This window comes from Genypterus blacodes, unplaced genomic scaffold (genome assembly GCF_046128005.1).
Source record: "Genypterus blacodes isolate CSIRO-AG114 ecotype Tasmania unplaced genomic scaffold, CSIRO-AGI_Gbla_v1 ptg000133l_1, whole genome shotgun sequence".
NCBI lineage: Eukaryota > Metazoa > Chordata > Actinopteri > Ophidiiformes > Ophidiidae > Genypterus > Genypterus blacodes.
In genome coordinates, this window is record NW_027466935.1 from 2692553 (window position 1) to 2707643 (window position 15091).

At 44.5% G+C, this 15091-nt stretch overlaps 3 protein-coding genes across 3 annotated transcripts; all 3 read right to left on the reverse strand.

Moving 5' to 3' along the window:
- Positions 1 to 457: 457 nt before the first annotated feature.
- On the reverse strand, positions 458 to 2868 carry taok3b (TAO kinase 3b). Its single transcript, XM_076164123.1, has 7 exons — positions 2683 to 2868; positions 2444 to 2572; positions 2134 to 2337; positions 1729 to 1968; positions 1352 to 1564; positions 1038 to 1220; positions 458 to 619 (listed from the first exon to the last, which is right to left on the reverse strand). The coding sequence occupies exons 1-7, from the start codon at positions 2866 to 2868 to the stop codon at positions 458 to 460; spliced, it is 1317 nt and encodes a 438-aa protein (XP_076020238.1).
- A 3955-nt stretch (positions 2869 to 6823) lies between these two features.
- LOC143011336 (heat shock protein beta-1-like) lies at positions 6824 to 7894 on the reverse strand. The gene is made up of 3 exons (XM_076164175.1): positions 7415 to 7894; positions 7222 to 7285; positions 6824 to 7047 (listed from the first exon to the last, which is right to left on the reverse strand). Exons 1-3 carry the CDS (start codon positions 7803 to 7805, stop codon positions 6888 to 6890), a joined length of 615 nt encoding a protein of 204 aa, XP_076020290.1. The 5' UTR covers positions 7806 to 7894; the 3' UTR covers positions 6824 to 6887.
- A 1266-nt stretch (positions 7895 to 9160) lies between these two features.
- Positions 9161 to 14957, reverse strand: susd2 (sushi domain containing 2). Its single transcript, XM_076163574.1, has 16 exons — positions 14645 to 14957; positions 14293 to 14491; positions 14024 to 14175; positions 13769 to 13936; positions 13516 to 13690; positions 13230 to 13431; positions 12567 to 12652; positions 11810 to 12078; positions 11588 to 11731; positions 11342 to 11500; positions 10967 to 11215; positions 10674 to 10857; positions 10456 to 10550; positions 10194 to 10373; positions 9848 to 9944; positions 9161 to 9736 (listed from the first exon to the last, which is right to left on the reverse strand). The coding sequence occupies exons 1-16, from the start codon at positions 14703 to 14705 to the stop codon at positions 9691 to 9693; spliced, it is 2466 nt and encodes an 821-aa protein (XP_076019689.1). The 5' UTR covers positions 14706 to 14957; the 3' UTR covers positions 9161 to 9690.
- Positions 14958 to 15091: the final 134 nt, after the last annotated feature.

A 15091-nucleotide genomic window follows, 5' to 3' on the forward strand; every position in this document is an offset into this window, starting at 1 on the left:
AGCTTAACACCACGGTGGAGTCCGCAGCTCACATTCCACAATGTCCCTCCATGTAACAAACACATTAAGCATCATATGAACATGATGGGTTTATACTTAAATATATCAAAGTGCCCATTTTTACTAAAATTTCCTGATTTATTCAATTCATACCAAAAGGAGGAAATGGCATGGAGGAAAGAGTCTGTTATTTTCAACACATATGTTTTGAGTTACACTGACTGGGTTTTGATTTTATTGACATGTTGTAGAGTATTTTTGTTTTTACTTTCCCCCCCCTTCAAGTTTCGAAAAAAGAAGTTCTCATTGCACATAACACCTTGGTTCAAAGATGCAATATCTAAGAGAGAAGAAAGCAATAGAGAAAGGAATCCAGCTTTTTGTCACCATGGACGTGACTACGGTCAAGTGGACATGAAAGGGCAGGGATATTTTGTCCTCTAAAGATAATCCACTTTCATCTGTCGTCCTCTTTGGGGAAGTCCAGAGATCCCAAGCTTCCAAAGCCGAGGCTCCTACTTTCCGTGTCAAAACTGTTCATCTCTCTGTCTTGGCGTTCCAACAAGTGCTTGACCTTTTCGGTGCGATCCTTCTGAAGCGAGGCCAGTTCCTCTTCGATCTGTGACAGAGAAGGATCATGGCATTTAGAACATCCATTTGTCACTGAACGTGCCCTTATAAGGAGAATCATGTTCCCCAGAGGATGAGTCTGTGTTGGGAACATTCTGACATTTTTAACTCCGGCACCAACATGAGGTTAACATTTACCATCTTTAAAAAAATAAAGCAAAACCTAATCAGCGTTGTCCTCATGAAATTAGCTGCTGACATGATATCAGCTGGACACATGCGGTGGGGGGTAGTTACTGCCCTTACCTAGAAAAAGTCCATCCCAATGCACACGAACGAACGAACGAACGAACGAACGAACGAACGAACGAACGAACGAACGAATGAACGAACGAACCACTCTATCTATCTATCTATCACCCTGTACAGTCTGGTGTTCTCTAGCCTGCCATGGAGCTTCACCCTACCTTCTGTTCCAGGTGGGCTCTGCGTATGGAGACCTTCTGCTCAAGTTTCTGCTGCTCTCGCTCATGTTGGGTCTCCATTTGTAACTTGGTTTTTCTCTGGTAGGCGTCCAGGAGCTCCATCTCTTGTTTCAGCTGCTGCTTCAGAGCCTCGCACTCCATTTCCTGTTCGTCCTCTAAACGCATCTATAAACAAAAGGAAAGGACAGAAACGGGGTTGTGAACACATCAAACAACAACCTTATTTTGGCAAAACAACCTCCGTAGGATCCATCATGAGCTTAGTCCACTTTTATAGTGCTTGAGGATTCTCGTACCGCTTGTGAAGCCATCATCTCGTTGATGCTCTGCTCGTACTGCTCGGCCAGCACAGCCAGTTTGCGTGTCTGCTCCTCCTTTAAGCACTTCAGGATGCTCTTGTGTTCGCATTTGGGAGAAACCTCCAGCTGATGGTTCCTCAGAGCTTTGTACTGCTTGTTCTGCACTTTGCAAGTATCCTGGAATTGTTTCTTAATCTGCATCTCCAGAGACTTCGGAGGGTTAAAAGAGAAAGAGATGTTAATGCGCAGATCCTTAATGTTACAATCAAATCCTGAGATTGTACACGTTTAGACAGATCTGCAAGGATCACATAGCTCAAGGAAGAGGTCATAGAATTGTGAATAGTTACAGAAAGGGATTCTCAGACACACACCTTGAGGTTTCGGGGCTGTTGCCGTTGCTCCAGTGTGTGTTTCCTGTGTAGTTCTTGTTGCCGCCGTCCGTTGTACTCCTCCTGGTTTTCCAACTCTGTCTGGTGTTGCAGTCGCATGAGTTCCACTCGCAGCTTCTGCAGCATGTGCAGCTGCCTGCGCTCCATGTCCTGGGTGGACTCGTCCTGCCGGATCATCAGGGCATGTTCCATTTCCTTCTGGGTCCTCTTCTTGTTCAGTTCCTGGAGCGAGGATTGTTTTTATTTAGAGGCATTTTGCTGACACACACACAAACACAGACATTCTGCTTTCCATTGGATGAGCCCTGTAGTGATACTGGGACACTGGATTCAGATGCTTGCTTTCTTTATACTTGATGTATCTGTGTGACTGTGTGATCTCCTCACCTCTCTCAGCTGCTCCTGCTCAAACTCCTGCCTCCTGATCAGCGAGCGGCGTTTGAGGGCCCTACAGCTCCGGTCGTAGACCAGCCTCTGCTGTGCCAACAAATGGGCCTCTTCCTCAGCCTGAGAGCGCTGCATTGTTTCTTTGTGCCTGGACAGACGCTCCTGCTTCTCCTCCTTTGGTGTACAAAGATCTTCACTCATCTCCTGGGACGAAACGGTAAACAAAAACCACACCAAGAAGACAGAATCAAATAGAGGCTGAATGATAAATGTATTGATGACGTTTGTGTTGGAATTGTGTTGCGTTTACTTCTTTGATCTTGTCTTTGCAAAGCCTGTACTCCTTTTTCTGGTTCTCCAAGAAACCAGTCAGCTCCCTCTTTTGCTGAGCAACAATCTGTTGCTGGATCCTCCTCTCCTCGGCTGCAGCTGACTTCATCTGAGAGGAGACACCACAACATACTCATCAATTCATTGTCAGAAAATGTACTTCACTTCACCTATCGAACTTCTTCCAAGTTCTGAAGGAAGGTGCCGTTGAGGTCGTACCTCTTTGTCTGTTTGAGCAGCGTGGCGTTTGGCCAGTCTTTCCAACTCTACATAAGTGCTGTTAGCTTGGGTCTCTAATTCTTTCTGCAGCCGGAGCCTATGCTCGTCCATTTCGGCCTTTAGCCTGTTCTCCAGGGCGATCAGCTGCTTCTGGTGCTGCCGCCGCATGCGCTTGTACCCAGACATCTGCTCCCGCAGCTCAAAGTCCTGCTCATGCTCCTGGATCTACCTGATGACCTGGACATGGGAACAAAAGGAAGAGGGAAAATGAGAGAGGGGGAGGAGGGAAGGAATGGAAGAACAACAGAACCAGAGGTGGGATTACAAATGTTAGACAAATAAGTGGAACAGGTGAAGTCAGGTGCCATGATGCTGGGGTCACAGCAGCCTGCATACACTACAATCACTGCTAACTCAATCTAAACTGAGCATTCATAGTAAGGCAGGAGCCTTATAGGTGGTCTCATAAGGTGGCCCTGTGCTTTATGTTCCTCAGCACTGCTGTTAACAAAGAATGTGACAGCATCCACAGACAGTAGAGTGGCTCTGCTGAATAATCTAATTTATAATCTGGATTTACAACAAAATCAAGGTGACGGAATCAAGACACATCAGTGACATTATTTCAGGTGACTTTTACTGGATATTAGCATTTGATGGAGTATTTAAGCTTGGGAATAGTAAAGATGTGGATGTGCAGCTCATACAGTCCAGGACCAAAATAAATTGTTTTTAATTGTAAAAACGCCACCAGTGGTGATTTACATGGAATTCATTCTATACATATGTAATGCACACACACACACACACACACACACACACACACAAAAGCAGAGGCAGAGGGATGGAAGAAATGACATCCATTAACAGGATCTGGTTGCCATGACTACAGATGTACAGCTGAGAACACAGACACACACACACACATACACACACTCGCACTCACTCACACACACACACTCCTCACACACACACACCCCTCCTCCCGTCGCCACCACACACGCGCGCACACACACACACGCGCACACACACACATTTACGCACTCTCTCTCTCACACACACGCACACACACAAGCACACACATACGCATTTCCGATGCCAAACGGCGGAGCGGTGAGGGGAGGGGAGAGTGGGGGGCGGAAGAGATGCGTACCAAAGATGCTGATTTGATGGTGAAAAGGTGTTCACAGATGTTGCAGTGGAGAGACCGGCTCTTGTGTGAAGTAGGCCGCAGCTCTGGCCTGGTGTCCCTGTGCACAGCCTCATCCCTCACGCAAGCATGGTCCTGCAGGGGGGGAGGAAAAGGAGGAGATAGTGGGGGCGGGAGCTTCCCAGGCCCTCCGCACTCGCTGTTTCTGCTATGACTGCCGAATCGCCCTGAACGCAGCACACATGCAGCTGTAAATGCATCCTTCCCCGGCCTGTCCCCCGCTACTGTCTGCAAGTCCTTCCTAAAAGAGAAAAGGGCATTGCCAAACAATTGCAGGCACCACCGAGGAGGCAGCTACTACTGGATGTGGTCGTTCCGTTTCTTTTCTCTTTTTTCCCTCTTTCTTTTTTTGGTGGCGTCCCCCTCTTCCCAAAGAGGAGGAACCAAATGGCTCCGGTGGAGAAAGGTGAATTATGCAATGCCTACCATTGATAATCGGAGAAAAATAAAAGAGAGATCACTGCCACTCTTCTTTTCCGCTTCAAAGCGCAAGAAATATTGGGGAGGAAAAATACTTTTCCTGCGCTCCCATGACCGCATATGATGCCACAATCAAATCTTTCAGGATCAAATAAGGCACATCCAAACATGGTTTTCCTTCCAAAATGTCGCTTGAAGATCCTTCTACGTTCCCCTCCAATTTACGTCCTACATTTACAGCGCACTTGGTCATGGTAGGTGCTTCTGGTGCCTTCTATTCATCTCTTTCCTCCGTCCCTCTTCAACACTCCCCCTGCCTTTAAAGAGACACCGCAATACTACTTGAACACACGGGCTGCTGCTGCTCACACACACTCAAGTTCTTTAACATTTAACACCGATTGGAATTATTTAGAAAGAAATCCATTAATGAATAAGGGCAGTGATCATTTTACCTAAATCTTATTACATAGATAATATGGAGTCAAAATATTTTGGATATACAGTATAATACACATACACAAACATGATGTCATAGTTTGATATCAGCATTAAGCCTTGTAAGTATTCTATAAGTTTGTATAAATTGATCAGAGCAGTTGGTCAATGTCATCTAAAAGATATATGTTTATTTATTTATATTCATGTCATTTCTCAAATATTAATGTGAACATCTGTGCCCTGATTGGTGTGTGAGTGATGGCCTGGGGATACCTCAGTCAGAGCCCCCCCAACAATCCCCCATCAGCTCCATCATCAGGTCCCTGTGTGCCTGTTCCCCATTTGGGTCACTGATGGGGCCAAGCTGGGGTCCAACTGGCCCCATGAATAAGAAAGAAGCAAAGGAAACAAGGAAGAGCAAGAAGAAGAAAAAATAAAAGAGGGAAAAGAAGCCGAGGAAAGAAGTGAAGTCATAATTTATTTATTTTGTAAGGAGTGTGTTTACACTCCAAACCAGCAGAGGGCAATCATACAGTTTTATAGGGGTGACTTTCATTATTATGTAATATATTGCGCCTGTGTGTGTCCAGTTAAGATGTTGTTAGTTGGCGGGAAAGGCGTAATCGAATAATAACAATAATAACAATAATAACAACATTATTATTGCAGGGAGTTTGCAGAAATTGAAAGCACAAAAAGCAGCACAAATCTTATTTTGTTAAGATTCTTTGTTGCTGGTTTGAGTAAACACATTTGGAGTCACAAATGAAAAAATACCAAATTTAAGTTTCTCTTTAAATAGCAGTAGAGTATTTCCAAAAGTACCTGTATGATAAATAACCAATTAAGGCAATGCAAAAGGAAATATTCAGCGTGTTCATAACTCAAACGAACCCTGTTTAAAGCTGATGTGTTTCTGCTTCCACTTCTTCTTTTTTTAAACACACTACGTTGACAACACTTCTTAAACCGACACAGGTTTATACATTATGTTCCGTTATTATGTAATACTTAAATTAGACACTGGGTGCCGCTGTTTTATACTTTCCCTGCTATGGATGCACGCTCAGTGATAACACAACATCGCCAGTAGAGTTTAATTTTTTTAGAAGATAATAGGATATCATTTAATAGAATATATTTTCGTTTCTAAGAACGTCGTCATTGCACAAGTGCCATTAAAAATCATTACCAGGCTTCTATTAGTACAATAACAGGGGGGTTCCGGATGAATAACAAAAACTGATTGTTTGGCTCTAGATAATCTGTTATATTGTTGGTAAAGGGTTACATGAATATATAAACGGAGTTTGAAGAGGGCAGTATACTTTATCAAACTCAGAACGAAGCAGACTTCTCAGGTTCCAAACATGAAACAGGACGGCAGTGTGCCCTCTTGTGGACAGTTTAAGAAATGTCACAAATTTGGGAGAAGAAGTGTGTGATGAATGAAAGATCTATGCAGATTTTATGCAGAAGTCTTCTGATAATCTGGTGATTTTATTTATTTATTTATTCTAATTATTTTGTATGCAAAGCTGTTATGCACATTTGTAAAATATTACCTCATCAGTCAGAATGTTTCACAGAAGATCAGGCTGCTTCTATAAAAATCTAAGTCACAATTTCCAGGCATCTAATATCATACATACTTAACCCATAGCAACGTTTCTTCCTCCTGAATTCAAAAACTTTTGTCAATCTCCTTTTCTCTTCTTTTTCTTAAATATTATCCCATCATATCAAACTTCCCCCTCTACAGATCTCACCAGACCAGACATCCATCCAGTCGTTCATGTCCCATCTATGTTTCTTTTACATTTAATCCTGCCAGTTATCTGACCCAAGCATGGAATAAAAAATATGTTAATCCAAATTTCTCATTTACAGTTAGTTGTGTTTCTTTCATCTGGTGAGACTACTGCTGAAAATGAACTATGAAATGATAACGGTGGTAATACTGTACAATAAAGTGTCAGCATGTCAGCATGTCATGGTGCGGAGACAAGCTTGTTGTCACACTGAATCGCATCTAGTAGGCAGTGAGTAGGCAGGGAATTAGTCCCTTGTTTTGTGTAAATGCTACCAAACCTGCACTAACAGTCACATCTGGAGATGATGACGACGATCTGATTCATTTCTCTGCATCCTTTTCCTGTCTGATCTGAACAGGTATGACGACCTCATCGATGTGGTCGCCGGCGGCAGCCCGAGGTGCCGGAGCCTCTATGGACAAAACTCCGTCAACGGACAGCGAGGAACTGATGTGTTGCAAATCGACTCCCTGTGGTAACCTTGATGGAATTGAGTGAAGGTGAATTAACAACAAATGACTCCAATCACAGTCATCTTGTACAATCAATCATATGTTCCCTCTAGTATATGGCTATATCTCCTATTTTATATTCCCACTTAATTTAGACCTTATGTCATTGGTCTACGAATTCCATTTTGTTTTGCCAACCTACTTGTATTTCCGATTGAAGCAGCGTGAAACCAGTCCATGCTCATCATGCCTTTCTTCATGATTTCCTTTAAATGAAAAACAGGGATAGTAAAACAGCCCGAATCAGTCTGTCCGAACCTAGTATTGCTCTTTCCTTAACATGAAGCTGAAATGTCATATATAGCATTATGAAACAGAATCATCATCTGTGTTACCTGCTATCTGCAGGTAGCCCTCCTTGGTTGTGATTGTAATCTCCTCAGGAGCAAAGTGATTGACGTCCAGGTTGATCTTCCAGCTGTCCTGTGCCGTTCTGATCTCTGACACTCCACCAGCAGGCCCCCTTTGGAGCCTCTGGTCATGCGTTGTGGGGTGCTGACCCCGGAACACGGGCAGGAGGGTAGACTGAGCGAACCCCGGCCAGGAGAACGTTGTCAGTCTCCTCTTGGCCCAGTCTATCCAGTCGACATCGCCCGGCTCCAGGAACGGAGGGAGGCCGTAATCCTGATCGCAGATGCGGGTCGGCTGCGTCCAATTAGGGAACGGATCCCACCTGGCATCTCGGCGGAAAATGGGACGAGACAGCATTTTATTTTGTTCACCCATATCCTCAGCGTGAAGGGAGACGATGTTCCAACTGCAAACCTCAACACTCCACTCAGGGAGGAAAGCAAGTCTTGGTTGAGATTAATGACCAAAACACTGCACAATAGAGCTGCTGTGTTTTTACTCAAGTGGTCTGTGGTTTGCTTTGGTTTCTGCAATGCTTCACTCACACACTTTATATGCCCAGCTGATGCATTTTAACACTCGCTCAGCAGTAAGCGTTATCTACGGGGTGAGAATGACTCGTTGTGTCACGGTGTGGCAGGGGTGTAACTTGTGTGTTGCCCCGGGACCTGGAGAGGATAATGCTAATCATTTGTATTTATATCCCTGGAGTGTTCGTGACAAGTTGTTGGTCAGTGACTCCCAAAGCTACAAGCGGGCAGCGTATTCACCGGCAGCCTCTGCAGTCTCGTCACATACTGGTACTCTTTGTCTCCACTATAGAAATCACAGCCTGGTGTTATACGAGGGAACAACTCGTAAATTCAGAGTCGCGGGGAAAACAAGTTACTTCCACTTACCAAGCCCCTGCAAAGAAATGGCCTGTGTGAGCACATTCTCAGATGACCTCAACGCTGTTAACCAATCAAACACTGGCATGTGATGATTATGTAGGTCAAATCATTCACGCGTCTGTCACTGGTGGACGCTGCGATGCAGGCGCAGTGGAGGGGTTGTGTGGAATTTTGCACCAACAGCTGCATCCCTGATATTCAAATAAAGACCTGAGCTTTAGGAGAATAAATCAATAATCCACGCAACACGCAACATGGATGGTATGTAATGAGGCAATATGGATAAGCCGCTCCTATTATGGTCATTCACAGCATCAGATAAGTTAATGAAACCATTGGTACTGGATTAGTTATTTATATAATGTCCTCTGGTTTTAATGTAAATGAGAATAACAACAACAAAGCGTTTAGTAGCCAACCAGTTAAACTATCTTACCTCGAAATAATTAATCTGAGCTTTGACAATCTCCAAACTAAAAGGTTTGGTGTTCCACAGGGTTCAGTACTGGGTCCAATACTCTTTTCAATTTACATACTTCTACTTTGAAATCTGATTGGCAGTTTTGACTTTCACTCTGGATGACACTCTTGTCTCCATAAGGCCAGACGATAATTCAAGGCTCTCCAACCCGGAGTCCTGCCTTCTAGCTGTTAAAGGCTGGATGGGTGGGATGGGTTGACTTTCTGGGCTAAGTCTGCTGTTGTGGCCCTGTAAAAGAAATCGACACATTATTGTGACGGGCTATACAAATAAACTTGATTTTTATCATATCATCTACTCTCATACTGATGGGACCAGAGCACAGTGAGAGTGCAGGAGATCCACCAGAAAAGAAGTCTAAAAATTGGTGTAGCAAAAGAAAAACTTTATTTTTTACATTGTGACATGAATAAGGAAGTGTTTACTTTGAGTCTCCATTTAAAAAAAAACACAAAATCAGTTCTTATTCTTGAAAAATGAAAACAGAGACCCTTCAACTTTACAATAAACCTCAAACTGCAATTGTAAGTTAGTAGTGAACTGCTCCGTCACAAACACACACAGGTGTTTTGAGTTGCTCTGTCTGATAAGATCAAGCACAGTCGTTACTCAGATAAGTGAAATACCCTGTGTGGGCGGTCCATGGACGTGCAGAGATCTAATTAGCCTTCACCTGGCAAAAGTGCAAAAGTTGAAAGAGTTCAAACTTTCAACCCATAGAGTTCAGTGCAAAATTCTTTCTAGATTAAAGATTATGTTTGGGATTTAAACTTTTCTGACTTTTTCCTTCTTATCCCCACGTTTTCCTTTGCTCTAAATTAAACATAAATGACATTTTGTTCTCATCCCTAAATTTGTGTCTCCTTAAACTTGCGTGAAGCAGGAATCAGAGAGAGTCGCTTGTTACGACTGCATCCAAGTTTGCCAACATTCTGAAACAAGAAAGAGAGAGAAGGTTCTGCATTGTTCAGTCATGTGTAAGATTTAAAAACGTGCTCAAAGACGCGTTGAGATGCGTTGGAGATATTCACTGTGTTTCATACCTTTTCTGTCTTCTGGAGTGAAGTATGATCGTTGTTAATATGACAATCAGCAGTATGCCTCCAAGGACAGAACCCACAATGATGCCAGTGACACCACCTGAAATGTGACAGAGAGCATGACACACATGTACACCTTCACCCAGTCTGCACACAAACTATTCTTCAAGTATGTTTCAGAAGTTCTGATCCAAAAATAATGCGCGCGCGCGCACACACACACACACACACACACACACACACACACACACACACACACACACACACACACACACACACACTAGACGACATAGATTTTACGTGAGGATCAAAATCACAGGATGAGACTGATTTCATTGTTTACTCGTACTTGTGGCCTTGCATTTCGTCTCTTCTCCTGACCATCGGCCGTTCTCCTGACAAGTCCGCACTTCCGGTCCTTCCAGGGTGAATCCATCATCGCAGGCAAGTTGCACCTTGGCTCCCGCCAAATAAGTCGTCCCCTCCTTCTTGCCGTTTAGCGGCGGTGAAAGCCAGCCGCAGGATATCACTGCAAAACCACAACCATGACAAGGAATTACACATAATCAACATCACATTCTCATTCCCACTTTGTACTGTAACATCCTTACCTGGTTTGAGATCCTCCACAAGAGAAATGTGACTCTGGAAAGACTCTCTGGTAGCATTTCCCATCCTTGGACTGCGACCTACCAAGACGTCATACCTGGCAGGAGATCCGAGTGAGCATCTGTTACATTCCTTCCTCTGTTATCTGTGAATATCTCTGGTTTCCAGCTATATCATTGCCTTGTGTTGTCCATGTTTTGATGACAAACGCGTCTCATACCTACAGTACTGGCTGCCATCCCCGGAACAAATGTCAGACGCCGCGTTGGCCAGTGGATCATCTGGACTATTGGGGATGGAAAACACTGGAACGAAGCTGGAGTCGTGCTTGGGAGCACGGTAATACGACACCAGCAGATAATTCGAGTCGTAAGTGAAGAGAGAAGACTCGTTGGATATCGCCCCTAGAGGACAAACAAGGCAAATACATAAATTAAAGTATTTACCATTTTCAGATAGATAAATAGGTTTGAGTTTGGTTAAATACAATAAAAACTAATTCCCATTTCTTACAGCTTGCCCCAAATCTGAAGAGCTCCTCTGGGTTGTTTTGATCTTCTATGAGTTGACCGTCACTTGTAATGATGTCGTCTTTGCCGTTGCCGTTCATGTTCCCCAGCAACCCGCTGGTGGAGCCTTCGAAGGCCTCCGGCAAGAGCACGGTGGTCGTAATGGTTCCTTCCCGTAGTCTCACCTCCACGCCGGCACCGGTGGGAAACATCACGGTCACGTTTGTGGACACGGGACAAAACACAAACACACCTAGAAGGGAGATTTGATTGATGGAAGGGCACTTATAATGTCAAGCTTTGATAGATAAGGCATTGATCTTTCACTATCAAAAGAACAAAAGGCGGTAAAGGGATCGATAACAAATCAATATCTCACCTTTCAGGTCCATCCAGCTCTGCTCAGTGAAGGATAAGCTCTTCTGGTTCTGAAGCACTTCCAGGCCTTTGTGACCGATGTGAAGCCGAACCTCGATGACATCAGAGGATCCTTCTCTCATGGCCACAGACGACAGCTTGGTGGCTTTTATCATGGTTCCTAGAGGTCAAGAGAATCAGTTTACCAACGCAGGCGGAAGCAGTAACAGTGAGGGATGGTGGTGTTTGTGTTGAGTTGTATCGATACCGTCGGGGAGATACACAGGCTCTGTTCTGCCTTGGACCGTCAGTGTCTTGTCTGCCGAGGTCAGCAGAGTGTATTCGCCTCTGCCGTTGAAGGAATAGCTGGTGCCGTCGAACGTTACCATGTGGGGATCTCCAAACACCACACCTGTTGTTACACATTCATATTTAAGGCCTTCGTTTGGACATAATCTAAGGTGTAAGCGAAAAGGACGATTCACCCGACCTGAGCTGGGCGACGTGTACCTCCTGCAGTCGCTGGAGGGTCGATGTTTGAAGTAATAGTGGCAGTTGTCCGACCACAGGCAGCAGTAGTAGAAGCTGAGGACGTCGTAGACCCAGTGGGACTGGCCGGGCACTCGGGGGGGCTTGTTGAAGGGAGGCGAGCCCCAGTCGTGCGCTCGGTCCGGCGTGCTGCCCCCGATGGAGTCTGCGGTCAGGACCTGAACGCCCGTTTCGTCGTAGCAACACTGCTGCCCGGCTGCGTACATGGGACTGGAGGTAAGTTTGATATTGATTAGAATTACGAGCCACAATTGAGAGGGTTAGATAGCAACACCTGGAAACCCAAGGTTTCAGTTATTAATGGCTATAACATCTATCAGCGACAATTTGGATATGTAATGGGTGTATGAGTGAGTATTATGTTTCAATAAGTTACTTATCAAGCATTAATAAAATAATTAGTGATAAATTGTCCCAGCATTATTGCAGTATAAACATCCAGGTTTGTATTGCAACATTCTGGTAAAGGGCTGTAAATCTGTAGGACGGGACAGGAAGCAACAACATCTGTTTCATTTATCTGATACATAATAAAGGTGAACAAGTTCTTCACCATCAGATCATCACCATCACGCCCTATATGAAGTCAATGCTTACATTATAAAGTTACATATTGACAGTGTGTGTTTCAGCTGTGCGCCTGTAACTCAGCAACCCTGAGAGCGAGTGTAACAAAGTGATCCGGGTCAAGGACTCACCTGGCCTGTATGGCCCTCACACAGTGAACACTTCCAGGGTGATAGGTGCACACACTCCCTTTCTCTATATCACAGCCGTAGTCAGTCTGAAGGGAGCGATTGGAAGAGTTTGAAACCAGTTGGTGAGTGTTTACATGAGACACCATCATTACACCAATGACACTTTGCCATTCAAAACATTGTATTCATATAAAGATATTGCTTTACTGTGCACTACAATGCTCAGCATAAGCAGTAAAGTTGTGAAATAAAAGGCAATACTATCTACACATTAAGCCGTAAACGAAATTATGTACTCGTAATGTGCAGCTACAAAGTAATTAGATTGAACTCTCCTTGACTTTGAACTGATAAGCAGTGTGCCCTTATCTGGCATTTGAAATAAATATGGCGGTCTCAGCACGTCTCTCACACACGTCACACACACACACACACACACACACACACACACACACACACACACACGAGGGTGTTTTGAGTGCATATTATGGATGATGCCCACTTGAAACCATCCGCCATGCTCGCAACTTCACAAAATGCCTCTTACAAACGAATTGTAGCACAAAGGACAAACGTAATACCTAATATGGACTGAGGAGTTCTATTGTTATTCCTCTTTACGTTAGTGCAATTGTTATTCCCACCCGCTGCCTGCACACTTACGTGGAACCTGCCAGTGTCTGCCCTGGCTTGAGCCAGAGTGCACGGACAGTCTATGATCTCACTGAGGAAGTTGGGCAGCTGATTTTCCAGTTCGTCCCAGGCCACGCACTTATCCAGAGCCCAAGCTGCCGAGTCCTGCCTGAAATTATCCTCCAGGTGCCAGGCGAGGGCGTGATCTTCCCCCCACACAGCCTGTACATTCCTAAGCCAAACACGCCACATGTAAATACAAACCTATGGATAGTATGAATCTATATGAATACTGAAAGGAGTTGTTGTGACGTACCACGTGCCGTCAGGATAGGTGCTGGGACTGACGCGTACAGCGCCGAGCTCCCAACTTGAAAACAACTTGTCAGCCGGTGTGGGCAGGAAACTGAAGGAGCCGCTGTTTGGATGATCCCTTGCCAGAGAGTACAAGTACTCCCATTTGGCTTGCCAGGATTCTGAGTATTGCTCTCCTGCAGTAAATTAAAAGCTTGTCAGAATGCACAGGATCATGACAAATAAAGTGTGATCAGAATATAGACCTCACTCGCCTGTCTCCCTGTAGCCCCAGAGCTCCAGGTGGACCTTCTCCGCTCTGACCAGAGAGGTATTCCACATCAAGTGAAGCCTTCCACTGACACCAGGCGTTCCATAGTACTGCCACTTCGTCGCGTTGGCCATCATCGCCTTGAATCGGAAATTTAACTTGCCAGTGTGCACTGTTAACACACATTGATATCAAATATATTTTGTGTGCTGTGTACTTTAAATGCCTAATGAAACATGAATACTAATCAGTGTTGTACCTGACAGCCACGCTCCATTTCTGTTGAAAGTCGTGCCATTATCGGACGAGATCAGAAATGGAACCCATCCTGTTTCATACAGCAGAGGGGAGATACAGTGGCCCCTGCTGTTTTCATCCACGTACCCAACAGTGTCGATGTTGTCATTGAACCTGCCAACATACAGAGATGATAAATCAGGTAAACAACAACACACACCCAGATCACCCACACAGATGTTGTAATAAGGCTGATTAGAATTTAGGATAACAGACATAGAAGAAAAATACCTGCAAATGATGTGGGAGCTCTTATTGAACGTTGCATTGAGTACAACAAAGTCGATCCCTCCCATGATGGATCCAGAGTGGGGGGAGATCTCCACACAGTGCTCTCTGTAGTCTGCACAGCACTTCTTCAGAGAGACGCATGTCGGGTGGCAGGAACACGAGGCCGACGTCTCCCCACACTTTCCCTCACAGGACTGTGCTGTCAAGACAAAGCAGAAGAAGAGACCTTAAAGCGCCTGTAAGCATAAATAATAATACTACAACCAATAACAACTGAATACTGCTAGTAACTGCTAATGTGAAAAATATTAATGATGAAATACACAAATAATAAAATCATTTCAGTACTTACCTAATGTCCTGCATAAACATGAAAGCAGGAGGAGGAGTGTGACTGCTGTGTGTCTTTCCATGTTGTGCTGCACTTTGACTGTAAATAGACCTTCTCACCATGTCCTTAAACATGTCACACTACACTTTGGCCTTTGGTCCAAGACGCTTGGTCAATCATTAAACTAAAATAATGAGCTCCTCATCAATGTTTATTCTCTCATGAGCTTTGGCTGTGTGTCAATACGAAAAAAAGATGTCAGAACAATTAATAATGTGTCTATAAATCACATTAACCGTCTACAAACGGCAGACAAACTGTTGACGGGCTCTCGTGTTGCTCTGTTGCACCCGCCCTCTGTCACGTGAACAGCCAATCACATCGTAGAAAAGGGCTGCGTGATATGAATGACAGCGGAACAGCCAATCAGTTAGCAGACTCCCACTGCACTGCCCCAAATGGAGAAAA

What these genes read in the sequence shown, in the direction of transcription:
- taok3b (XM_076164123.1), bottom strand. Translation starts at nt 2,868, where the DNA reads ATGTCTGGGTACAAGCGCATGCGGCGGCAGCACCAGAAGCAGCTGATC. An exon ending in GCAAAGACAAGATCAAAGAA is followed by an intron (nt 2,338 to 2,443) that starts GTAAACGCAACA and finishes GTTTCGTCCCAG; the next exon opens with GAGATGAGTGAAGATCTTTG. An exon ending in GAGCCCACCTGGAACAGAAG is followed by an intron (nt 620 to 1,037) that starts GTAGGGTGAAGC and finishes TCTCTGTCACAG; the next exon opens with ATCGAAGAGGAACTGGCCTC.
- LOC143011336 (XM_076164175.1), bottom strand. Translation starts at nt 7,805, where the DNA reads ATGGGTGAACAAAATAAAATGCTGTCTCGTCCCATTTTCCGCCGAGAT. An exon ending in GGGCTACCTGCAGATAGCAG is followed by an intron (nt 7,286 to 7,414) that starts GTAACACAGATG and finishes TTTCATTTAAAG; the next exon opens with GAAATCATGAAGAAAGGCAT. An exon ending in TGCTTCAATCGGAAATACAA is followed by an intron (nt 7,048 to 7,221) that starts GTAGGTTGGCAA and finishes AATTCCATCAAG; the next exon opens with GTTACCACAGGGAGTCGATT.
- susd2 (XM_076163574.1), bottom strand. Translation starts at nt 14,705, where the DNA reads ATGGAAAGACACACAGCAGTCACACTCCTCCTCCTGCTTTCATGTTTA. An exon ending in AGCTCCCACATCATTTGCAG is followed by an intron (nt 14,176 to 14,292) that starts GTATTTTTCTTC and finishes GTATGTTGGCAG; the next exon opens with GTTCAATGACAACATCGACA. An exon ending in CTTCAGATTTGGGGCAAGCT is followed by an intron (nt 10,858 to 10,966) that starts GTAAGAAATGGG and finishes TTTGTCCTCTAG; the next exon opens with GGGCGATATCCAACGAGTCT.